At 42.4% G+C, this 26,078-nt stretch overlaps 1 protein-coding gene across 1 annotated transcript in view; it reads left to right on the top strand.

Annotated features, from left to right (window-relative positions):
* The window catches only part of mao (monoamine oxidase), a 47,007-nt gene extending 34,415 nt beyond the window's left edge, over positions 1-12,592 (top strand). Inside the window, exons 7-15 of the mRNA XM_076263320.1 lie at positions 541-690; positions 3,477-3,636; positions 3,975-4,071; positions 4,394-4,447; positions 4,617-4,674; positions 4,913-5,010; positions 5,585-5,696; positions 10,114-10,176; positions 10,480-12,592. Of these exons, the coding sequence (XP_076119435.1) occupies positions 541-690; positions 3,477-3,636; positions 3,975-4,071; positions 4,394-4,447; positions 4,617-4,674; positions 4,913-5,010; positions 5,585-5,696; positions 10,114-10,176; positions 10,480-10,635 (948 nt within the window). The 3' untranslated portion in view covers positions 10,636-12,592. The remainder of the gene's footprint in view (positions 1-540; positions 691-3,476; positions 3,637-3,974; positions 4,072-4,393; positions 4,448-4,616; positions 4,675-4,912; positions 5,011-5,584; positions 5,697-10,113; positions 10,177-10,479) is intronic.
* The last annotated feature ends 13,486 nt before the right edge of the window (positions 12,593-26,078 follow it).

Below are 26,078 nucleotides of genomic sequence, written 5' to 3' on the forward strand. Positions count from 1 at the left end.
CAGCAATTCCAGCCTGGAGGCCGCTGTGGACTTCATGTGGAATGACCCATTTGAGCAGATGCCAAATAAATGCATTCAGTGTTAAATACTGACCAGACATCCTTGTGCCACATGATTGTTGTGTTTTTGTTATGCGCTCCTATGGATTGTACAGCTCTCTGATCTTGCCTATGTGTAATTACAACAACGTCCTGCTGATTAAGGGCTGATTGGTTAGTCTACGCAAGCTACGTGAACGCATTAAGCTGCACAAGGAGGATTTGGTGCATACTTACGTGGCAAAGTGTGTTTTCCAGTTTTGTGTAACAAAACACAACACAAGCACAAGTGGCATATCATGCGTTTCCGATGGGGGCACATTGTCCATGCAGTTTGCTTGGACTATGATAGGGCTCTTCAACGTGTCTGTGTGTGGTGTGTGTTGCCTCCCCAATAAGAATGTACGTTTCTGTAAGTTTCATGTGTCATGTATGTGTGTGTGTGTGTGTGTGTGTGTGTGTGTGTGTGTGTGTGTGTGTGTGTGTGCTGCCTCCCCAATAGGAGCGTAAGTTTAAGGGTGGCTCCAGTCAGATCAGTGAGGCCATGCAGAGACAGCTGGGGGACCGAGTCAAGCTTCAGAGCCCCGTGTACAGCATCGACCAGACCAGAGACCTGGTGGAGGTCAAGACGGTCAACGGAGAGACATACAAGGTGGGTAGTATACACACTCATACACACATACACACACACACACACACACAGTCACACACACACACACACCTACCCCACCCCTACCACTACCACATACTGTACATCATTAGGCCGGCTCACACGCGCACGCGCACACGCACGCACACACACACATACACACACACACACACACACACACACACACACACTAAGGGTGTCACGATTTCGATTTTATATCGAAATCGATCGAAATTACATCTCAATCTCAAACTTCGAACTTAAAAGTAGAATCGACGATGCAGCCACACCCCCAATGTCACGTCCAGCATGTATGCCAAGACGCACAAACACACACGCATGTGCTGAACTGCAGCGTCAACACTAATTTTAGGCTGCAGCCAGTTAAAATATACACATCAATCTACCGAAATCAAAGCCCCTCTTGCCGGTGTGGAAGTATTCATTCATTCACGTCAATTAAAACGAACTTAGCCTACTCAACTTAGCAAGTGAAAAGGTGATCTAGTACATATTCCATGAACACTAACCTTGGGTCTCTTCGGAGTGTGCTGAAACAATCAAATTATCATTCTGTTGTTTCATTTCACTATGTTCACGTCTCTGTTTTAGCCTAATGTTAGTTCTGTTTACATTACAACCTCGCGGTTGGAATAGTTTCGAAATAAAAAGCGGTTTCAAAATAAAAGGAACAGAACAGAAAAGGAAAAGGCCAAAAAGAGTAAATAACATATAAGGAATGCATTAATAGTAATATTAAAAAAAAAATGTAATCGAATCGTGACTTTAAAATCAAAAATTACATCGAATCGAGGATTTGGAGAATTGTGACACCCCTAACACACACACATGCATGCATGCACACACACACACACTTACCTAATCATCAGTGCTGACTGGGGACACACTGTAAGTAATGAAGTGTCCATCGGTGCAGCCAGGTCCCCATAGCTGTTGAGACCTCACAGAAACACACCGCTGATGTGTCTGCCTGTTTAATGCTGGAGATGATATCCAGCTGCACAGTGTGTGTGTGTGTGTGTGTCTGTGTGTCTGTGTGTGTGTGTGTGTGTGTGTGTGTGTGTGTGTGTGTGTGTGTGTGTGTGTGTGTGTGGGTGTGTGTGTGTGTGTGTGAGTGTTATGATTGGCCCCAGGCTCAAGTTGACTCAAACTATTAATCCTGTTATGGCTGTCTGGGCTTGCGTAAACCTAGCGCTGGCTTTAGTACTGCAGGATGTGTTCAGCGGTGTGTGTGTGTGTGTGTCTGCCTATGTGTGTGTGTGTGTGTGTGTGTGTGTGTGTGTGTGTGTGTGTGTGTGTGTGTGTGTGTGTGTGTGTGTGAGTGTGATTGTGTGTGAGGGTGTAAGTATGTGTGTGTACATGTGTGCATACATATTCCTGTAGTTATTACTGTGTGTGTGTGTGTGTGTGTGTGTGTGAGTGTGAGAGGGTGTAAGTATGTGTGTGCGCATGTGTGCATACATGTTCCTGTAGTTATTACTCTGTGTGTGTGTGTGTGTGTGTTTGTGTGTGTATGTGTAAGATACAGCAGGATTGTTGTGAGGTAAGCTGGGGCCTCATCGCTCTGTGTGCTACACATCCTCTTTCCTCTGATAAAGCTCATTAAGGGCTCCAGGCCAACAGAGCTGCTTAGGCCTGACACACTCACACATGCACGCATATACACGCATGCACACACACGCACGGCCACACACACACACACACACACACACACACACACACACACACACGCACATACACACACACATGCATGCATGCACACACACACACACGCAGGCTCTCACACACACACACACACACACACAAACACACACACACACACACACACACACACACACATATATATAATCCACTCACATAAACCACTCTCCATCCTCTCCATTTTCATCGGCACCACCAGTGTTCATTGATTTCCCTAAACAGCCAAAAGTCTGGGTGGGGCACGTGCTCTTTATTTCACCCTTTAAAGAGGCGGGATGCCAAAACACCACCCAGACGTTTGTGTACTGTTTACCTCTACGCCCATCACCACCAGAACCACTCATACCACCCCCCACCCCCCTGCACCATCACCACCACTCCCACCAGCTGCTTCCTCTGAATCTCATAGCACATGGGGATTCACTTTGTCTTATTTCCATGGCGGACACGCTTTATGTGCAGTTCACATGCTCGCTCCGTGCTCTGTCTGCTGTGTGCGTGGGCTCTGATAATTGTGTTTGACATTTACAGAATTTGAAACGGACACATACAAGAGATACGAGAGATTAGCCTGGACATACTGTATGTTATCTTGAGTGTGTCTCCAATTGGCCAAACAGTAACAGTGGAGATATAAGAAATTTACGGGCGTCTGGTGGGAAAGCCTGTTTGGAATGGGGAGGAAGGTAGATGAAGCTTTTTAGAGTTAGATATGGAGTATGCTGGGTTATGTTATTATTAGCGGGACATGCTAGGACTATCTGCACAGCTGTCTGTCCGTGTCAATGTTGCTCTGTGTTTACTAACAGGCAACAGGCAGCAAAGAAGACAGCAAACAACAACCAAAGTCTGCAGTGCAATGAGCTAAAGCTAATTTGTTAACTTAATTTAACTCATGGCTCAATCTTTCCCTATCTCTTTCACTCTCTCTCTCTCTCTCTCTCTCTCTCTCTCTCTCTCTATATATATATATATATATGTCTGTCCCTCTCCATACTAACGTACAGTATAAGTAATCCATCCTCTCTCTCTCTCTCTCTCTCTCTCTCTCTCTCCTCGGGTGACAGAGTAAGTATGTTATCCTGGCCATCCCGCCGGGCCTGAACATGAAGATCCACTTCACCCCGGAGCTGCCCCCTCTAAGGAACCAGCTCGTCAGCAGGGTCCCCATGGGCTCCGTCATCAAGTGCATGATGTACTACCGAGAGCCCTTCTGGAAGAAGAAAGGTACGAGGCGAGCAGAGGACAGGAGTCCGACATGAACACGCGGGCAGTCTGTAGCCGTACCGTAGGAAATTGTTGGTGTTTTTACATAATTCAGTGTGCTGAGCTTTCCTCACTTGGGTCAGTAGCTTTCCCCTTTGGGATCATGAATGTGAATTGGTGATGAAGCAGTGTGTCACTATTAAGACTGACTGATTGTAAACAACATTCATATTAAGAATGCCCAAGGGACGGATGGAAATTCCCCACTGGTTATAATCTTACATATTTACATTTTTAATGTTTATTAATATATACTATCCCTGTTTTAAATAAATAAATGACAAAATTACAAATTACAGGCTTCTGTGGCAGCATGGTGATTGAGGACGAAGAAACTCCTATTGGCCTGACCCTGGATGACACCAAGCCTGATGGCAGTAAACCCTGTATCATGGGGTAAAGGGCCACACATTTACATTTACATTTACATGTGTTCACTTGGCAAGCGCTTTTGTCCGAAGCAACTTGACATATGACAATTATATTACAAGGCCTGTTATCCCCGTAGCAACTCGGAGTTAGGTGCCTTGCTTAAGGGCACAACGGTAGAAGCTGGACATTGAACGCACAACTGTTTTGGCTGCTGCATGCTAGCCCTGCGTGCTAACCACTAGCTTACCACCGTCCCACACGTTGCTGCTGTAAACACGTAACCTGAAGAACACTGTACCTATTCTCAACTGTACACAGTGGATATTCACACTCTGTTTCTTTGCAGATTTATCCTAGCACGGAAATGCAGGAAGCTTTGCGTCTTGACTAAAGAAGAGAGGTAAACTTAATGTTTAAAGGCTGGTTGAAAAGCTTGCCATTTTGTGTGTGTGTGTGTGTGTGTGTGTGTCTGTGTGTGTGTGTGTGTGTGTGTGTGTGTGTGTGTGTATTTGTACTATATTTGATGTGTTTAGGCACGGTCACAATCATAACGCTTATGTTGTCTTCAGGAAAAAGATGATCTGTGACATCTACTCCAAAGTACTGTCCACCGAGGAGGCTTTGCATGTGAGTTCATCTCTCTTCGTGCATACACAGAACACAGGATAATACTTGTTCCTAGAGCCTACAGAATGCAATTCCCCTAAACAATATACAGTATGTAATAATTACCATGGTCTACATTTGATATCATAATGCATTTGTTGTATATTGTTAATTACAGATATTGAAGTATTTTGTGTGTGTGTGTGTGTGTGTGTGTGTGTGTGTGTGTGTGTGTGTGTGCACGTGTGTGTGCCCGTAGCCTTGCCACTATGAGGAGAAGAACTGGTGTGAGGAGGAGTACTCTGGAGGCTGCTATACGGCTTACTTCCCCCCAGGGATCCTCACCCAGTTCGGCAGGTAAGTACCCCCACACCTCTAAACCTGTGCTGCTACTAACTCAATGCATTACTTAGGAAATATGACACCAGTGAGATGCCCCCACAATCATGTTGATGAATGAATTTGGGGATTTGTGTACTTAAAGTGTACTTAAACTTTAAATAATGTTAGTGAAACAGCACTTCACAGTGCTCATCGGGGTGTATGCATGATGTTTTAAGCATCCATGGGTAAATATTGCGTAGGCAGATGCATACAGGAAGTGTGCTGCAGGTGGATTATACAGGAAGTGGCCTGTTGCCCACTGGTGTTTAAGCAAAATATGTACGGACCAGCAAAAATATTATTAGTCATTATCAGTTAAATGCAACATTATCAGCCGTATGCAATAGTATTATGTTTTACCAATTGTTGCTGTTCATTTCAATTTTCCCATTAATTTCCCAAATATGTCATTTATAATGCGTATAAAGAAGATATGTCCTAAATTTCAATGTGCATAAAAAAGATATATCATAAACTATAAATGCATAGAAAAGAACATGTATCCTAAATTATAATGTACTGTATCTATTTGCCCCCCACTGCCCAGGGTCCTGCGTGAGCCGGTGGACAGACTGTACTTTGCGGGCACTGAGACGGCCACAGAGTGGAGCGGCTACATGGAGGGGGCCGTGCAGGCAGGAGAGAGAGCTGCCCGGGAGGTGAGACACTCACAGCACCACAACACTGCAGCAGAACACAGCACCACAACACTGCACCAGAACACTGCACTAGAACACTGCAGCAGAACACAGCACCAGAACACAGCACCACAACACAGCACCAGAACACTGCACCGGAATACTGCAGCAGAACACTGCACCAGAACACTGCAGCAGAACACAGCACCACAACACAGCACCACAACACAGCACCAGAACACAGCACCACAACACTGCAGCAGAACACTGCACCAGAACACTGCACCGAAATACTGCAGCAGAACACAGCACCACAACACTGCACCAGAACACTGCACCGGAATACTGCACAAGAACACTGCACCGGAATACTGCAGCAGAACACAGCACCACAACACTGCACCAGAATACAGCACCACAACACAGCAGCAGAACACAGCACCGGAAAACTGCAGCAGAATACAGCACCACAACACTGCAGCAGAACACAGCAGCAGAACACTGCAGCAGAACACTGCAGCAGAACACAGCAGCAGAACACTGCACCGGAACACAGCACCGGAATACTGCAGCAGAACACTGCACCACAACACTGCAGCAGAACACAGCACCACAACACTGCAACAGAACACTGCACTAGAACACTGCAGCAGAACACAGCACCAGAACACAGCACCACAACACTGCAGCAGAACACAGCACCAGTACACAGCACCGGAATACTGCAGCAGAACACTGCACCACAACACTGCAGCAGAACACAACACCACAACACTGCAGCAGAACACAGAACCGAAACACTGCAGCAGAACACTGCACCGGAACACAGCAACGGAACACTGCAGCAGAACACAGCACCAGAACACAGCACCACAACACTGCAGCAGAACACAGAACCGAAACACTGCAGCAGAACACTGCACCGGAACACTGCACCACAACACAGCACCAGAACACTGCAGCAGACCACAGGACCAGAACACTGCACCGGAACACAGCACCAGAACACAGCACTGGAACACTGCACTGGAACACTGCACTAGATAACTGCAGCAGAACACAGCACCGGAACACTGCACCAGAACACTGCAGCAGATCACAGCACTGGAACACTGCAGCAGAACACTGCACCAGAACACAGCACCGGAACACTGCACCAGAACACAGCACCGGTCACCGGAACACTGCACCAGAACACTGCACCAGAACACTGCACCAGAACACAGCACCGGAACACTGCACCAGAACACAACACCACAACACTACACATTTGGCCCCCCCAGTGTTGACTCCAAAGCACTCAACAAAGCACTCTGGAGTCAAACTACATACTCGCGTCTAGGGATTAGCGTTTACGAAGACGTGGAGGAACAATCTCCCAGTTAGTCCACAGTTCACATTTTTTAAGATGTAAGATGGAGTCCCGAAACAAAATCCCAGTGAACGAGGATGCCATTGTGAATGGAAGAAAGTTTACTATGCTCTAAACAAGAGGTACCTGTTCGCCTCAGCTTCACACTTGTGCTCTATATGCAATTAGACCAAAAAGGCAAAGCAGCGCCCCCTGGTGTATAGTGTGTGATGGTGCAAGTGTGCCATCTAAACTCATGCATCTCACTTTCTAACAAGTGATTAGAAAGATGCTTAACCAAGTCAATTCATTTAGTCACATTTAGTACACAATATAAGCTTACTATTTTCATAACCTAACTCAATCAAAGCAACAATATGACTTGACTTGGTTGAGTCAACAAATAATGTTGACAGTATATTGATGAGTACCGTAGTCAGGTGAGAATTGCACCAATTGCACAATGGTCATTTCACATAGCTAATGCCGGGTGTGTATGCACTCGATCTGCATTCGAGGTCCGATACCTCAAACCATATTCGTTGGTGGTCTGGTGTGTCCACATAGAGTTTATAGTGTGAATAGACATGTGTCCACATAGAGTTTAGTGTGAATAGACATGTGTCCACATATAGTTTAGTGTGAATAGACATGTGTCCACATAGAGTTTATAGTGTGAATAGACATGTGTCCACATAGAGTTTATAGTGTGACCAGACATGTGTCCACATATAGTTTAGTGTGAATAGACATGTGTCCACATACAGTAGAGTTTATAGTGTGAATAGACATGTGTCCACATAGAGTAGAGTTTATAGTGTGAATAGACATGTGTCCACATATAGTTTAGTGTGAATAGACATGTGTCCACATAGAGTTTAGTGTGAATAGACATGTGTCCACATAGAGTTTAGTGTGACCAGACATGTGTCTACATAGAGTTTATAGTGTGAATAGACATGTGTCCACATAGAGTTTATAGTGTGACCAGACATGTGTCCACATAGAGTTTAGTGTGAATAGACATGTGTCCACATATAGTTTAGTGTGAATAGACATGCGTCCACATAGAGTATATAGTGTGAATAGACATGTGTCCACATACAGTAGAGTTTATAGTGTGAATAGACATGTGTCCACATAGAGTAGAGTTTATAGTGTGAATAGACATGTGTCCACATAGAGTTTAGTGTGAATAGACATGTGTCCACATAGAGTTTAGTGTGAATAGACATGTGTCCACATAGAGTTTAGTGTGACCAGACATGTGTCTACATAGAGTTTATAGTGTGAATAGACATGTGTCCACATAGAGTTTATAGTGTGACCAGACATGTGTCCACATAGAGTTTAGTGTGAATAGACATGTGTCCACATAGAGTTTATAGTGTGAATAGACATTGTGTCCACATAGAGTTTAGTGTGAATAGACATGTGTCCACATACAATAGAGTTTTCAGTGTGAATAGACATGTGTCCACATAGAGTAGAGTTTATAGTGTGAATAGACATGTGTCCACATAGAGTAGAGTTTATAGTGTGAATAGACATGTGTCGACATAGAGTAGAGTTTATAGTGTGAATAGATATTATGTCCACATAGAGTTTAGTGTGAATAGACATATGTCCACATAGAATTTATAGTGTGACCAAACATGTGTCCACATAGAGTTTAGTGTGAATAGACATATGTCCACATACAGTAGAGTTTATAGTGTGAATAGACATATGTCCACATAGAGTTTAGTGTGAATAGACATGTGTCCACATAGAGTTTAGTGTGAATAGACATATGTCCACATAGAGTGTAGTGTGAATAGACATGTGTCCTGGACTGCATCTGAAGCCGCCTACTCAATATCCCCTGCATGACATGAGCTAATGGCTCATATTAAAGCCACACACTAAAAACCGTACTGTCTTATTTTTATTATAAAACTAATTAATAACGTCACAATCATACAACAAACAGACTGAATGTATATATATGTACTGTATATATCGCTATATAGTGTCTGTTTGTCAGATGATATAGCCCCACAGTATGTAGACTACTAATTACAGAAGAATTCCAGCGATTTTTCACATAGATCTCTGTTTCTCGTGGTCACTGCGTACTTTTGGTACAGAAAAAAAAACCCTGAATCATTTCTACCTAGCAGCTAGCTCGAGTTGCTGCAGCCAACAGTTAGAGCTGACAGGCAGCTACAGTGCTACACTCTGGGGGCATGAACATGGTGGAACTAAGTGAAAAATTGCCGGAATTCTCCTTTAATCAAATCTTGCAGATTGTATTCCACTTGTATACCCACAAGCTGACGTTAGCTTCAACCCCAAAATGTGCGTTTATGAATGTCACAAGGCACTTAAAATCCCCACATTACAGTTTTATGTCCAGCAAGCAATAGAAGTAGTTTAAATATTAATATCAAGGTTAATTTTGTGAGGAGGTAAATCCTCATCGCCAGGGTGTAGTCCTGTCATGTTTATTACACTTAAATGTACACATTGGCATGATTTAAGTCAGTTAAAGCAACAAACTAACTTGATTGGGTTTAACCCATTTACTCCTAAAATGCCTGCTAAAAATGCCTATAGAATCCTATGGCATTCTAGACTAAATAACCTTATTTCCTGAGGGTTTTCTGAAAACATACTAAAAATTTTCAACGTCTACCAAAATGTAATATCTAAGCCTCTGTAGCACCTAGAAACATGAAATAAAAAGCATGCTGCGCTACGCAGCATCCAGCGGGAGGGTCAATGTTGTGCTACGCAGCATCCAGCGGGAGGGTCAATGTTGTGCTACGCAACATCCAGCGGGAGGGTCAATGTTGCGTCATGCAGCATCCAGCGCGAATGGGTTAATTGAGTCACCTAGTTTTGAAGAGTGTGCTGACTGTGTATACTGTATATTGATGTCTGGGCTCTTCCAGGTTTTATAAATCACAGAAACTGCTACAGAATGGCTACCGGTAATTAATCTGCAATCAGCAGCAGCGATAAATCACTCTTACTAAATAAATAAGGAGATGCCAAAATAATTAATTGCGTAATTAAAGCACATTTGTTTTTATTTTGTTTTAGATCATGTGTGCCATGGGTAAGATCACCTCTAACCAGATCTGGAAGCCAGAACCTGAGTCTGAGGTGAGTTTATTTTTTTCATTTAGTCTTTGAAACAGGATATTAATGTGTGAAATATTAACACTCAATACATCTCACAGTAAACTTGCCACAAGCTGTGTTGTCTATTTTACATCATTTTATTCTGGGAGGCAGATTTGTCCTTAACTGCTTTCCTTTACTGTAAATAATTTAGGGTGGCAAAATGTTTCCATATCCATCCATATCCTTCAAGCCTTTCATAATACACACTGGACTGTAGGCCTGTACCACACAACTGTGTCCTTTATCAGTGAGTGATTATTAATGTCTGATGTCTTCCTCCAGGACGTTCCTGCTCTGCCATTTGTCACCACGTTCTGGGAGAGGAACCTGCCCTCCGTGGGCGGGTTCCTTAAGTTCATGCGCGTGTCCACCGTCCTGTCGGTCGTCGCGGTGACGAGTCTGATCGCCTATAAGAAGGGACTCTTCCCCAGGACCTAAAAAAAAGCCGCTCCTCCTCCGACACACCTCCACCTGCGGTCTCCTCCTCATCACTCATTCGCCACACCCCCGCGGTCAAGACTGTTGAGCAGAGGTCCTCCTGCCACCTACACATGGTTGCAGGACGATTCTGAAGACACTCGCCCACCACGACAGTTTTGCAAACTTTAATTCCCCCATGATCACTGATCTGCTTCGTATTGCCGTTGTGAAATTTGCTGCTTCGTTTAATCAAACGAAATCAAACTTAACATTGAGAGATAGAGCCGAATGGAAAGTGCTGACACAGGGCTAAGGAAAGATAAGGTTTATCTGTCGGGGGTTGTCATTGGTTTGAGGGATTGCACTCTGTCAGTATGTTCCAAAGGTCCTTGATATGCCGCCAGATGGAGACGTATATGCCAGATGTAAATTAACCCTTTCAGTACCATCAGGGAGACGTAGGGACCCAATGACACTAACATTCCACATCTTTATAATTCATTAGCAAATGTGCGTTGACTGTTGGGAAAAAAAAAGATAATCGTGTCTCATAATTTTTTTCTGAGTATTTGTGTGTGTACACAAAGTATGTATGTGCGTACAAGTTGTCATACCTACTTACATTACTCATGTAAATGTGTGTACACACACACACACATCTTGTGTTATGTAAGTGTGTGTGTGTGTGTGTGTGTGTGCGTGCGTGCGTGCGTGCGTGTGTGTATGTGTGCGTGTGCGTGTGTGTGTGTGTGTGTGTGTGAGTGACAGACTTTAATAGTATAATGGATTACCTCTCCTATACATCTGGTGCTTTACATCCCAAGACTGACGGTCAGCAGCTTTGTGTTAAAGATGGACCCTCCCTTAACGCGAGGCTGTTGTATGAAGTAAAAATGACAAACAGACCGCAGAAATGCTCTCTATAGGAGGTTTCACTCATACCATGTGTTTGACATTGTAGGTCTGTCACTTGTACCAGAAATCTATGGAAACAGTTGAATGTATCATTGATTTGTTTCAAATTAGATGTTGACTTTTATTGTATTTGTATCATTGACATCAGATGGTATGTGTGTGTGTTTGTGATGTACTGTATGCATGACCACATTACCCACACAGATCCTATGTCTACCCCTCCCCTGAGATTCTGCACTAGTGTTTTAATGCCAGATGTAATGTTTAATGTTAAGCACACTTCATGATTTGTCAATCAGAGGTTAATGTAAGCAGAGATTACATTAAAAAACTCATTTAAGAGTATTGCTCTATACGAAGGGGATAGTGATTACAGCTTAACGGCTTTCAGAAACATGAAGGTTGATGAAAGTTGTATCTCATCAAATACTTAATTTTGGCACCCACCCTTGTTTCAGTTTGTCTATCCCTGCACAATTTATGTATGATTATGATCAAAAGTCAAATCCTTTGTTGCAAGCCTAATTTGATGTATTATGAAGGCTACTGTTCGTAATTATATGGGATGTATTTATGACATATGATGACTGATCAATGTCTCACATGTTGCAGGTTCTGTTCATTATCATCCTGTTTTGTTTAATTTTCCCCAAATATTTTACATCTGCATTAGTAAAAGGGAAATGCCATATATATATACAGATGTCTATGTTAAATAATTAGTGAGGACACAAAGATAGGATTAAATAAAACAAATTATTTTAATTACACAGTACCTGTCCAAACCCCATGTGTATGGAATGTAAGTGGGTTGTGTAATTGTGACCCAAAGCTATACCGTGTGTGTGTGTGTGTGTGTATGTGTGTGTGTGTGTGTATGTGTGTGTGTGTGTGTGTGTAGTATGTGGTGCCTTACTCTGGTCATGGTGTTTCCTCTTTTCTCAAGTGCCTCTGTGACTGCGCTCATGCCGCCCTCTCACTATAAACATCTGCATCCCATTCATTCCTTAGGCTCAGAGTGGAACGTTTGTGTCTTTGTGCACTAAAAAGATATGTTAAAGAGATTTTTGTTTGTGTGTGTGTGTGTGTGTGTTTTAGACTTCCCTTATTATCATTCTGATCATACTGACTTTCTCCTGCTCATCAAATTCTAATGAAAGTATTATGACGGTAACGCTCAGTGTTGTCTCAGTATTGTCAGTAATGGGGAATTCACTGTACATAATGTGTACCTTATTGAATTATATGAGATGCTGGATCTACCCACCTGCTGCTTGTTGGCTCGTGTTGGCTCCTGTGTTCTGTTTTTGTGCCACCTGCTGGTGAAAGTTGTGAACTACCAACATTTCTCAGTCTCTCCTTGTGAGCAGTTCAGGCCACGATTCCCCAAGGTGTCGTTGAACAGCTACTTTATTAAATGGCAATGACTAAATTACTTTCATTTCAAACACACTTTCTACAGTTATCTCAATGTCAGTTTTGGGAAATACAGTCTCGTTCAATTATCTGACCTTGAATATCCACCACTTCAAGTCATTTTATACAAAGTCTCATGAACATTCACAACATGCCATAAAGGTCCTACAGCATGTGCATATACCAGTTCATTATTGTTTTGATGCTTGGTGAATAGTGGAAGTCTTTCATTGTGATCGACTGTAAACTGTGTAAAACAGTAATGGCTGTTTTGTGCATATTGTGCTTTCAAAACTCTTGGATCCAGTCAGTGAGTGAGTGTGTGTGTGTGTGTGTGTGTACTGTATGCATACGTGTGTGCGTGTGTGTTGTGTGAATATGCAAGAGAGACAGTAAGAGAGAAAACCCCTGCTCTTCAAATGGCCTCTCCTGTGCTGTTATTTACCTGTAGTGCAAAGTGGCCACACTTGTTCCCCTGCACGTCCTCCTCAGATAAGAGAAGAGCTTGGTTCCCCTCATCAAAGTGCTGTGTGCAAATCTGTGTGAAGTTCTTGTCCCGTAAGTGCATTCTTTGATCTCTTTGTATGAAGACGATAACAAAAATCCATTGAAAAATAAAACAAAATGTGAACCATATTCCCTCCTTAGATTTCCTGCTTGCATTTGCTCATGAGTGTGTGTTTGTATGAGTGTGTTTGTGTGTGTGTGTGTGAGTTTGTGTGTGTGCCAGTGGGGGGGTAGACAGTTGGCCTTTCCTCTTGAGCCCCGTGACTGGCATGCTGCCGTGGTGTCTGCCTCAAGGCTTTATGGGAAATGCCACCATATCCACAGGAGGTCCTCTAGCGCCCGGCCTTCAAAATGGCTGCCTGTTTTCTTCCCACCATTTTCCTAACACTCATGGTGTTGCCAAAGTCATTTCACTACTTACTTACAAAACCCACATACACAGTCATAAACACATCAAAGAACACAAACGGGCACAAAGTCATTTTCACAAAAGAGTGGATCCACCGCGCTTCTGCAGCATCACATCTGGTGCATCAGACGAAGAGCGGACCGTGTAGATATACTAAAAGTAAAAATTCGGAGCAGCACAGATGTAGTATTAGCTATAAACTTTAATTAAGGGGCACAAAGTCATATTTTAGCATTATCCATTATACTGTCATTATGCAGCAATATAAGGAAGACTACCACTAATATCCATGAGCTGCATGCCACGTTTATACTCAACAATAGTCACAAGGGACACCTTATAGAGGATGTTTAGATAATACAAAATGTTCTTATCTCTGTAACACTAAAGGGGCTTGTCAGATTGTCTGAGTAGCTTTAGTTGAAGATCATTTTGCCATATGAATTGACGAGTGACAACCCTACTTCACAGAATTAGTTTGGGATATAATGACATTGCAAACAAATTACTATGTACTTTGACATTGCAAATAAATGACACTGCACATTGACATTGCGACGTCTGTAAACAAAAGACATTGCATCGTCAATGTGTGTAGGTTAACTTTGGACTCAAGAAGTGCAAGGAATGAGCATCTAATGAATGACCACTTCACGTGGAGTGGGGGAAGTCCTTCTGCTGTGTCACCCTGACATAGTGAACGCCTATCAACCAAATTAGAGATTACTCATATTGGCCACAGGAGGGTGCAAGAGAGCCTGTAAATCTGTGAAAAAAGGAACTCTCCAACCCCACTGATGTCATCCCGCTTTGTTGGAAATGGATCTTTTTTCACACTGCTATCCAAGCACCCCTGTAGAGCATTTTCCACCAGTGCAGCCTCTTCAGAGTGTTTAAATGCACCTCCACCCTGCCCAAGCTGCACACCAGGAACAATACATTACATTACATTACATTACATTACATTTGGCTGACGCATTTTTAGCCAAAGCGACTAACAACATGGTAAACAGTTTAAGTTTTTAGAGCAATTCTCAACAATATTAGGACAATTTAAAAACATTAGAGTACAGTAAGAATAAGTGCATCAGTTAGTGCTGTTTTTATATATACAGCTCCACTCTCTCTCGGCTATAACTAGGCGCTATCCTATGTACAAATCAATCCTATGGTGTGAAACCGTGCTAAGACACAGACCTTTTCTAACCCCACTGGACTAATTATAGACAGCATCCATTGCCATTGCTTGGTTACACAAACACTCCCCATCAAACTGTAGTGTATGGTGCAGACATGGTACTGAAAGAAAAACATTTGTCTTCACACCTTATTATGGGATGTAAAATAGCCAATAAATGCCCAGATTGTTGTCCCAGCAAGGCGGCAAAATCTCAATCTAGAATACTCCATGATGCCATGATCCCTTGTTCACGGAATAAATTGCCCAATTCCATTCCACCGGCAGAATCTACCTCTGTCATGAAATAGCAGTGTCCACCCTCATCTCTTCGGCTCGCTCACCTAAAACGGCTTTCACCAAAAAAAATAAAAATAAATAAAATAAAAATTAAAAAAAGTAGAGGCCTACGCAAGCCTTTATCCTCACCACTTGGAGAAATAATAAGTGTGGTGCTTCTTTTTTCTTAATCCACCTCCCCTGCATGTCACTTTAAATGAAAGCATCCACCAAATGAATCAATACAAATGCTAAGAAGACTTATCAAGGTCATGGAGAACAGCTTGACAATGTCAAACAGCAGTGAGTCACACATCCATCATTATAAACACATTCATCCAACATAAATTGGAGGCCCTTGGCAGAGGTGCACGAACTGAATGGATACAATAACGTTGCCATTACTATTCACTGTGAAAAGACAGCACATCAAAGAGCACAATAGGGACACATCTAGTTATATTGGACAACCATCTCAATTGGAGTGTCAACTATCTCCAATAAAACATGGCAAATGGCACTTTGAAAGTCTGATTGTGGATGGACTACAGTGAGTGAGTTATTTGACCTTTGTGTTTATCACCGTTCATGAGATTGAACACACAAGATGTGTCTCACACACTAACTAGTGAAACATGTCACAAAGAAACCTCAACACAAGTAGAGCTTGCTACATTCACATGTGACATCCGCCATTTGCTCGATACATGCTCGCCAAGCTTCAAAGGGGCCGTCAGCTTATCCATAGCCAAGAGCCTGATTCTCACCAGCAGCGTATTGATTTCTGAGGATGAGTGGTGGTGTCACGCGTCTCACAAGCTGAGCTGTGTTTATCTGTCATGGGATACCAGCTCTTCCTCTCTCTCTCTCTCTCTCTCTCTCTCTCTCTCTCTCTCTCTCTCTCTCTCTCTTCCCCCCTCTCTCTCTCTCTCTCTCTGTGACAAGCCAGAAACATCTCTGATCAAACCTAAAATGTGCAAAAAAAATGAAAGAAAATGAACAGTGCAATGGCAAGATAACACAAGCAGGAGTGACACAGTTCCATGTTACTTTGAAGTGCCATACAAAAACATGGTGGCTAAGGAAATGGTGGAAAGATAAGCAAAACAAGAAGTCCTGATTCAGAGGGCGCTGGATTCTATAGACAGACAGACAGACAGACAGATAGATAGATAGACAGATAGATACAGTGGGTTGCATACGTTTTCATCCCCATGCTGAAGTTGACTAAAAAGAGGAATAAACTATCTTCTTCTGGAAATTGATATTAATGCTTTAATTAAAAATCCAACCTTTAAGGACACCAATTTTCCTTGTGAATGAATAATGTATCGTAAATAAATAAATGTTCTTCATTAAAATACAGGGTGAATAACTATACAACCACCAATGTTAAATTCCCATAGAGGCAGGCAGAATTGTATTTTTAAAGGCCAGTTATTTCATGGATCCAGGATACTATGCATCCTGATAAAGTTCCCTTGGCCTTTAGAATTAAAATAGCCCCACATCATCACATACCCTTCACCATACCTAGAGATTGGCATGGGGTACTTTCCATAAGATCATCTCTCAATACAAATCAAACCAAATGGTACATTTTTAAGTAAATTGGATAATATTTAGGTGGCCCACCATTAAACTTTATGAATTGTTGCCAAATTCAGGAAATCACCTCGCAATATGGGGGGCTATGGGGGTATATTTCACATTATTTCACTATTATCAATTTGTTAGCCAGTAGTTATTTGAATAATAACTGTATTAAGGGCATAAAGAACACAGCTCATTGGATAAACATTGGGTTTCTTTATGTTGTTATACATATTTTGGTGATTTTTTTTATTTTCTATTTTGAATATGTTATTTGATGAAAAACACCTTAATGTGTATTGCAACACTTGTCATTAATCATTCAATTTAACTATTGTTGCTATGGTGTTATAAAAATCTCATAATTCCAAATCAGATATAGGCTACATGTGTGGGACTATTTTGTTTAGTGTAGAGTAGTAGTTGTATCACACAGGATTACATGAATTTCTTGCAACATGGCTTCTAGTAGAAAGTGTATTAGTAATGCCAATCCACAGTCTTCAAAATGTACTCTGTCTACAAGACAATCATCTTGGATATTTGGTTTGGGCAGTGGCCTTGTTCAGGATGACTCGATTATCACTGGATCCCGTCTTCCAAACTGTCGCCAAGTTCTCAGTTGCTTCATGTGGTATCTTTCGGATGGTTCATCAGAAAACAGAACAAAGTGGGAATCAGCAAATATCGTACTGGTGTCCAGCTTTTATAAAAAGGCCAACATTCCTTTGATATCAGAAAGGAAAGCCTGTGAAAAAATAATCAAACTTTTATGTATAAGTATGTACTCTTTTGATACCGTGAGGGAAATTTGGTCTCTGCATTTATCCCAATCCGTGAATTAGGGAAACACACTCAGCACACAGTGAACACACAGTGAGGTGAAGCACACACTAATCCCAACGCAGTGAGCTACAGCGGCGCTCGGGGGCATGGGCGGATTATGAACTTTCGGGCCCCTGGGCCCAGATGTATTAAGGGCCCCCCACTTATTGTCGTATATGTGGGAGGGGGGTTTGGGGGTCCTCCCCCAGAATTTTTTAAATTTGTTTGATGTGATTTCCTGTATTCTGGTGCATTTTGGGGATGGCCGAAACTAAATTCAATCAGATTCATAGCCTACATCCTGATTTGTTAATAATGAGGCATTATTATTATTCCATGCAAAGGCTTGGTCTTCAGGGCCCCCTGACCCCTTGGGCCCCTGGGCCTGGGCCCGGTAGGCCCGTGCAGTAATCCATCCCTGCTCGGGGGGCAGTGAGGGGTTAGGTGCCTTACCGTGGGTGTGGGCATGGGAGAGCAGTGCTCAACCACTTCCCCTGCCCACATTTTTCCTACTGGTCGGGGATTGAACCGGCAACCATTCGGTTACAAGCCCAAAACCCTAACCAGTAGGCCACGGCTGCCCCCAAATGGCATGAATGGCATTGATTTAGATGAAAATGCCAAATTCTGAGCTATCCCACTGAAACGACGGACCAGAACTTCAGAAGATGGAGAAAAAACTTTTGCTCTGTGGCCACAGAACGCTGAAAGCTTGGTGAAGAACAAGGTGAACTTGTTATTTCTGGAGTCCATGAAAAATGACCGCCAGGCCACATTTGGTTAATTTGATAAGGCATTAGCTGACCACATATATATTGTTTTCCAGCCTTCAAATTTGGTACTGGGAAAAGCCATGAGAGCAAGCTTTTATTGATAGTTTACTTTCATGCTGTTTATTGAAAATGCCTGGAAAAGGCAATTTTTATTACATCTTCCACGAAAATGTACACTACTGCCATATCTCAGGAAGTAATAACGATAGAGACACACAACTCACACCAAATGTTGCGAAAAGTCCATATTTATATTCAACTTCTATTGACATTATAGGGCTAGACCCATTATTTTTGGCGTTATTTAAGAAAAAAGGATATTTTCAGCCTAGCTTTATGGACGTCTTTTGTTGGAAACTTCAGAGGCTCGGTGGGCCACCTAAACATCAATAGAATTCAATAAAATTTCTCATGGAAGTTTTATTTGGTTAATGGAACAAAATGATTCTAGGGACAGATTGATTTTCAATTTTTTTTCAAAAAGTGAGGCGGATGATGCACCCTAGTGTGGGGCTACACTGTAAAGAAATGTTACAAGAGTTACATAGTTATTTGGGGTTTCTCTTGTCCCTGACCTCTGAGGTCAACCGCCCTTAGGGAGTCTGGAGTAATACAGTTTTTATCATGACAGCTCTTTTTCTTTCATTTTTTATGTAATCCATCAATAATACCCTGTTTTAGTCCTATAAGTAATGGTAAGACTTTGTCTACAATAGACCTGTTGCTCTCATGCTCGCCTAGGATGCTTGTGTAACCTGTCTCCGGCGTTGTGAATAAAGTTTTGTACTCTGCCGTACGGTCAGCTTGCCTGTGCGTTACTTTTTGCCTCTTTGTGGATTAATACTTAATGTTTACCACAATAGATAGATAGATAGATAGATATTAATATAGATAGATAGATAGATAGATAGATAGATAGATAGATAGATAGATAGATAGATACTTTATTTATGCCAAGGGAAACTTCAGCAAAGACAGAAATGGCACATAGTAAAATGACATATGTGAGAACTCCCAAAGTGATAATGAAAGTAATCACCATGGTCTTTCATCTAAGAACAAGGATGTTGTAAAATCGTCACCACCTAGGATGGTTCCCTTTTATTTATGTGTCTTGTTTGACTTCTCTTGGGACTGTGTGTGTGTGTGTGTGTGTGTGTGTGTGTGTGTGTGTGTGTGTGTGTGTGTGTGTGTGTGTGTGCGTGACACCTAGCAAACACTCCCAAAAACAACAGCCTCTGAGTATTACACAGTAATAGACATCCTTGACTTTGCAATGATGGAGGGCTCACCCTCTGGGAGATTGTAGCAGGGATTGCACTGCCAGTGCAGCTCCTCAGCTCACCACCAGGGGGCACTGAAGACCACTGATGGCATGGCAGCCTGCTTCTCTCCGTGGTACCTCAGTTTAACCAGTGGGGCCTTTCACGAAAGCGAAGAGTGGGATAATGTCAGGCTGTCTGCAAACCGCCACCACCCCTCGTTCCCTGAGCTTGTTCCTCTTCCCTGTATAGGCATCGCCCACTGAATCAAAGGTTAAACTCGTCAGCTGGCAGACGTCATCCTTCCTTGGTGGGCAGGCGAGGAGTAGGCCTACGTGTGAAGGGCTGAATTCACTTCTGACACAGTGATGGAGAATGAGACCTATAATTAGTTCCCACCGAACATCATACGGATGCTTACTGTGCATGTTTGCTTTTAAAAAAAAAAAAAACATAATGAGCAACCTGAAAAAAGGATGCTCTGTTTCCTCAAGCGCCTGCCAATTCCCTCTGACGTAGAAGCATGAAGCCCTTTCAGTCTGTCTGAGGGTGTATGTGCCAGAGGGACTGGTACGGGTTTAGGGTCTTTTCCCAGCACAAACAAACCAATCTGTCCAACTCCATATCCTGGCTCTCATCGTGGGAGACATATTTGGAGATATTTGATTTGATTTGAACCAATGCTGTTCAGTCAAGCATCTGAACTCCATGCTATTTCCTCTTTTTAATGGATTGGCTATTTTATGATGTGGTAGGCCTAATGAGCGATAAATAGCGTCTAATTCTTTTGATGTCTTGATTCTTAGTAACGCAAGCACAGCGCTTCCTTTGTCATTTTAAGCTATACGGCTGCTGCTGCCATGTCTATTAGCTTTCGGTAAAATTTAGCAACATCAAAGACCAGGGACTGAAAACTGAATGATTTTCATTTCAGTTCGTTCTGAGCAAAAACATTATTTCTTCATTCCTTTTCCATGTTCCAAGGCATCTCTTCTAAATGGTAACCAATTAGAACGTTATAGAAGAACGGTTAATAAAGTTCCTCTAAAAATGACATTGTCTTTACAAATTGACGTATGTTATACTGTAATAATATAGGCTTTTTTTTGCCCAACAGCCTTAAAGCTTAAATCAAAGCACATTAGATATCAAGACTAACTGTTAAAAACACTGTGGTTTTTTTTCAGGTGTGGGGCGAGATTTGAAAGTAGGCAAGTAGGCCCATATGATATTAGATCTTAAAAAATGTCTGATAGCCTTACTTCAGGCACAAAAAATGTCCTTGCTTTAAGCTCTGTAATAGCCTAACTTATGTGTGGTGCTACCAACTGCATGACAGGCCCATAGATATGGTCTCTATTTCATACTTGAAAAAGGCTGGTTTTGTTCCCGTTTTCGGTTATGTTCGTGTTATGTAAAAATGTGTTCGTTTCCATTCATTTTCGTTCTTTGATCCCCTTCTAGTCCCTGTCGAGACTATAAGCCAACACAGCTAAGAACACAGAAAAACAAACAACAATACCAGATATCCTAATCAGACCACTTTATGATGGAAAAACTCCTGGAAATTCTAATGCCACTTCAAAAACCTATCTGAGGCACTGACCCCCCAAGTCTCTGAGGAGTGATCTCTCTCTCTGTCCATCTGACTGGTGGAGATGCTTTCATCAGCAGTGGTTCACATTAAAGCCTCTGATGACCCGCTCTCATCCTCTTTCATCGCATGCATCTGCCAGGAAATAAACAGAGGAGGCCACTTGAGAGAATTGCCCGCTCCTTCTCTCACTCATTTTTTTGTCTGGTTAATGAAGTACATTAAAATCCCATGTCTCCAGAGCAATGTGGAATAAATGAAACAAAACAAAGAGGATCAAATGTGGGCCCTTGATAACATTACTGATGACTGTAGAGGCCACCAAACCAGGGACACAAGCTGACACGGTGCCATTTTATTTAGAGAACCAATTTACTATTGACACAGTAGACCATGAGGAATATGAATAAGCCAAACTTAAAGCTTGAGATTGGGTTATCATGAGATGAGTGAGATGATGAGATGTTTGATTAACGTTAGTGGTAGCACTGGGACTCACTAAGCCGACAGTTGGACATCGGTGACGGTCAGCATCTGTGGCCCAAGTCTTTGCAGTGTGGCCCACAGCGCTGACACAGTCAGACCTCTGTCAGTGTGTTTGCAGATGACTCAATATGTTCAACTGGCCTCAGAATTGTCAGTGTGTGTGTGTGTGTGTGTGTGTGAGTGAGAGAGAGAGAGAGAGAGAGAGAGAGAGAGAACACTTTACTTGCTCTGATTGACTGTTCAGCTTGCCTACCTGTTGCTAAAAGGTGCACCATAATCATACGACATTCCTCTCTGTCGTTAGTGTTTTGCCTCTGAATGACTAGAATCTGACGATCCTCCAGCACTCTCTCCCTCAATTGTTGTAGCAACATCCAAACGCATAAGTAGGCCTATACTCACTGCATGAATTTAATAGGCTTTCCTAACACAAGGAAACTGTTGCTAAATTTAGGCTACAATGACGCTAAGCATTGAAAAACAGATGCTAATTATGTGGGCAACATTCTCTAACAGCGATCAACTTGTCATTTTTTCTGTCAAACAAGTTGTGAATTTGTTGTAACATTAAAACAGGGGACGACTTACTCTGTGCTCAAAGTGATGTGACGAGCTTCAGCGGTTTCCAGTGTGTATGTGTGTCTGTACAACGAAACACATTTGGAAGAATCATGTGAATGATTTTCATTGGTTGTTGCGTTCAATCCTACCCAGCTACAGAGGTGCTATTTCCTGATTGGCTATTATGGCCCCTTTCTTTTTTTCCTTGTTTTTTTTTTATTGGCTGGTAAGTGACAGGCTCGAGTTATGATTAAAGCAGGCACGGAGATGCGCTCATGAATGCCGTTTCCAGCAAGAGCAGTGCTAGAATTTTACTGGGGCACTGGAGACTTTTACTAAGGCACGTGCCCCAGTGAATAAGCTCTAGTGACGCCCCTGCAGAGCGGTACAAAATATGACCGCCGCCCAGTCCTGCACAGTTTCTCCGCAAAAATAAATCACACATGTCAATTTGTCTCCATCTCCTACTCCATCCCCTACTCTTGCAACTTTTGTGTATGTAAATTATTGTGTGTATGTGTGTGTTTGCTTTTGTGTACATGTGTGCTTCTCTGTGTGTGTGTTTTCGCTTGTGAGTGTGTGTGTGGGGGTAATGGTGTGTGTGTGTGTGTGTGTGTGTGTGTGTGTGTGTGTGTGTGTGTGTGTTTGTGTGCGTGTCTTGTGCAGTTTTTTGTGCAGTTTTGAACCTGTCAGCCAGAGACACCTGCGATTACATCATCTCATTTTTGCTTTTTCATTTTTAACTAGGTGGCACTATACATCAAATGTGATTGGTTGACATGGCCCCTTGAGACGTACGGAACCCTAGAGGGGTCATTGCAAGATATTTTTTGGTATATATCCAGAAAACGTGCGCTCATTTTACTAAATTGTGTGCACATTTGACTAAATCGTGCGCACATTTTACTAAATCGTGCGCACATTTTACTAAATTGTGCTTAGTAAATCGTGCTCACAATTTAGTAAATTGTGCGCACGTTTTCTGGATATATACCAAAAATATCTTGCAATGACCCCTCTAGGGTTCCGTACATCTCAAGGGGCCATGTCAACCAATCCCATAACCACTCATTTGATGTATATACAATTTACTAAATCGTGTCCACGTTTTACTAAATTGTGCGCATGATTTACTAAATTGAGAGCACAATTTACTAAATTGAGAGCACAATTTAGTAAAATGAATGCACAATTTAGTAAAACGCGTGCAGGATTTAGTAAAATGAGCGCACATATTCTCGATACACAAAAATATCTTGCAATGACACCTCCAGGGCTCCGTCGTGACAAACATACATACAATAAAAATGTTGTCCTCCTAGGTCCTACGGTTCTCAAGATATTCACAGAAAACTGTGTCTGGCCTACCCTCCTTTCGGGGGTCCAGTCCGGTGGGGGGGGGGGGGGGTGACGGATCAACACGAAAAACAATGGTTCCGTGTCATCCTTGTGGGGCTACATGCCCACCAAGTTTCGTGCAGCCCGGTCTTTCAGTGTCCCGGGAATCCTTGACACAAGAAAAAAAAAATCCGGAAGAAAAAAACCGACTAAACCTATAACCTATAAACCTTCGCTGCCATACTTCACGGTCATAATTACCATTACCACTACCAGCCTTATTATTATGTCATGGAAGACATCACATTTTCAAAATGTCTACAGTGGCTAATTGGATTATATGTCTGTAAATAGCCTCTCGGCTTAGCACTGAAATTACTTATTGAACGACCTTTCTTTACTGCCACTCACACATTCACTGTTTTACTTTTATCATAACTAGGAGACCAAACAGAACCAAAGCAAAATCTTATATATGTACCGTATGTCTGTCGCTCACAAGAAATGGAGAAATGACAATAGGGGCTGTTGCATAACAGAATGACAGAATCAATTCTAAAGTCAACTGTAACACCATCCATATCCACATATAAGTCTACACATAAACAAAGCAAAAACATAAACTCTGAGCTTTCTTCTTATGTAATTCCCTATTGCATCAACAGTTTGTAAAGAATAGTGGCTCAGGATTATAGCAAGGCACAACCTTACTGTATGTCAGAGTAAATATCCGTACAGGTCATACCTCTACTTGATCAACTAATGCAGTCTTTCTTCAGAGGACTTATCGAGGATTATGAAACAAGCCCCAACAGGGATATTGTGCATGAGTTTCTTTCCTGTCATGTTATTATGTAAGGATTAGACAGTGGCGAAATGCTATAGTCCATGTAAGATGAAGTAGAAAACTCGGGCAAGAGGTTTAGGGCATTATGTAAACAAATAAGGATGTTGTGCCATAATGTACAACCAAATTCCAAATTCATGCAAGCATACAGTATACACTAAAATAGGAGTGGTGTGAGAAGTGTGTGTGTGTGGGGGGTGTATATCTGCATGTGTGTGAAGTGAGTGCAACAGTGTGGCACGGGAGACTGGGAAGACTGAGGAAGCGCAGGACTCTTCATACCAAACTCTGTAGGGCTTACAATAGTATTATAGTATTATAGTATCTCCTCTGCATGGCCGTTGCCAGGAGTTTAGCTCTGGATTTTTTAAATGTAGCCCATTATAGCATAACAGACATGGCGGTGCCTCCTATTTCGAGATTTCTGCTCTTCAGAAAACCTATGGGTGATGTCATGGATGGTTTGCCAACTTATTTATTCATCTTATTTCGCGCGGAAACAGGGAGGGCACCATCTTTGCCCGCTTTGTGTCCGAACTTCCCATAGAGTAGTACATCCATCTGCTCGAGTGGCCGCGCCGCCTTCCCGAGGTGCATTGCGGAGGCAGCTACGCCTTGACGCTCTCCATAGGAAATGAACAGGCTATGTGGGTTTTCTGCGATAATGGACATGTGCCGGCTACTACTACACTCACAACTGTACTGCAAAATGTGGGGCTTGTGCACAAACGCATAGGCACACATATCTACTGATAGAAAAGCAGGGCTCAGCTAATTTGCTGACAAATGGCAACTTAATCACTTCACCACATTCCCTAATGTTTCAGATGAGCACAATCAGCTGTAGAGTGAACAGCAGTGAGATGTTTCTGCACAGCAAGCCAATATGTGCTCTAATGGCATCAAGCTTTTGTGAATTTTGTCAATTTTGGGATAATCTATTCTACATTTTTGTCCAAAGCCATACCATAAATGATACGCGTATACTAGGCTGTAGTATACTATAGTATTGTTTAACATAGTAAAGTATAGTATAGTATAGTATCTAAGGGATAACGGCCGCCGAGGTGTCCTGTTATACAGAATTAATGGACGAGGGCGAGGGGCAAAGAACTCCCCGACGCGCAGCGGTCCATTAATTCCGTATAACTGGACACACCTCGAAGGCCGTTATCCCGCTTATCACCCGGTTGCCACTGTAAAGCAAAGGAAACGCGGTTCCGTTTAAAAAGAAGCCCACTAGTTCAACTTGTTAATTGTACAACTTTCATTGGCCCTATAACAGCGATAGCATGGACAGTTAGCTTGTTTTCAGTTGATTCCATTGTTGCGAAGCTTGCCTCCAGGCTCAACCGTCGTCCTACTATCGTTGTTATAGTTACCATTCATAAGCATTAATATGGAACGGCGATTAAACACTTTTTACCAGATCTACTTCATAGGTGTCCCGTTATTCAGAATTAAAAGCCACCCCGCCAG

Source organism: Alosa pseudoharengus, unplaced genomic scaffold, assembly GCF_046254945.1.
Source record: "Alosa pseudoharengus isolate Yale_2024_CS ecotype anadromous, Long Island Sound unplaced genomic scaffold, YU_APseudo_1.1 YU_APseudo_1.1_scf_3, whole genome shotgun sequence".
In the NCBI taxonomy this organism is placed as follows: Eukaryota; Metazoa; Chordata; class Actinopteri; order Clupeiformes; family Clupeidae; genus Alosa; species Alosa pseudoharengus.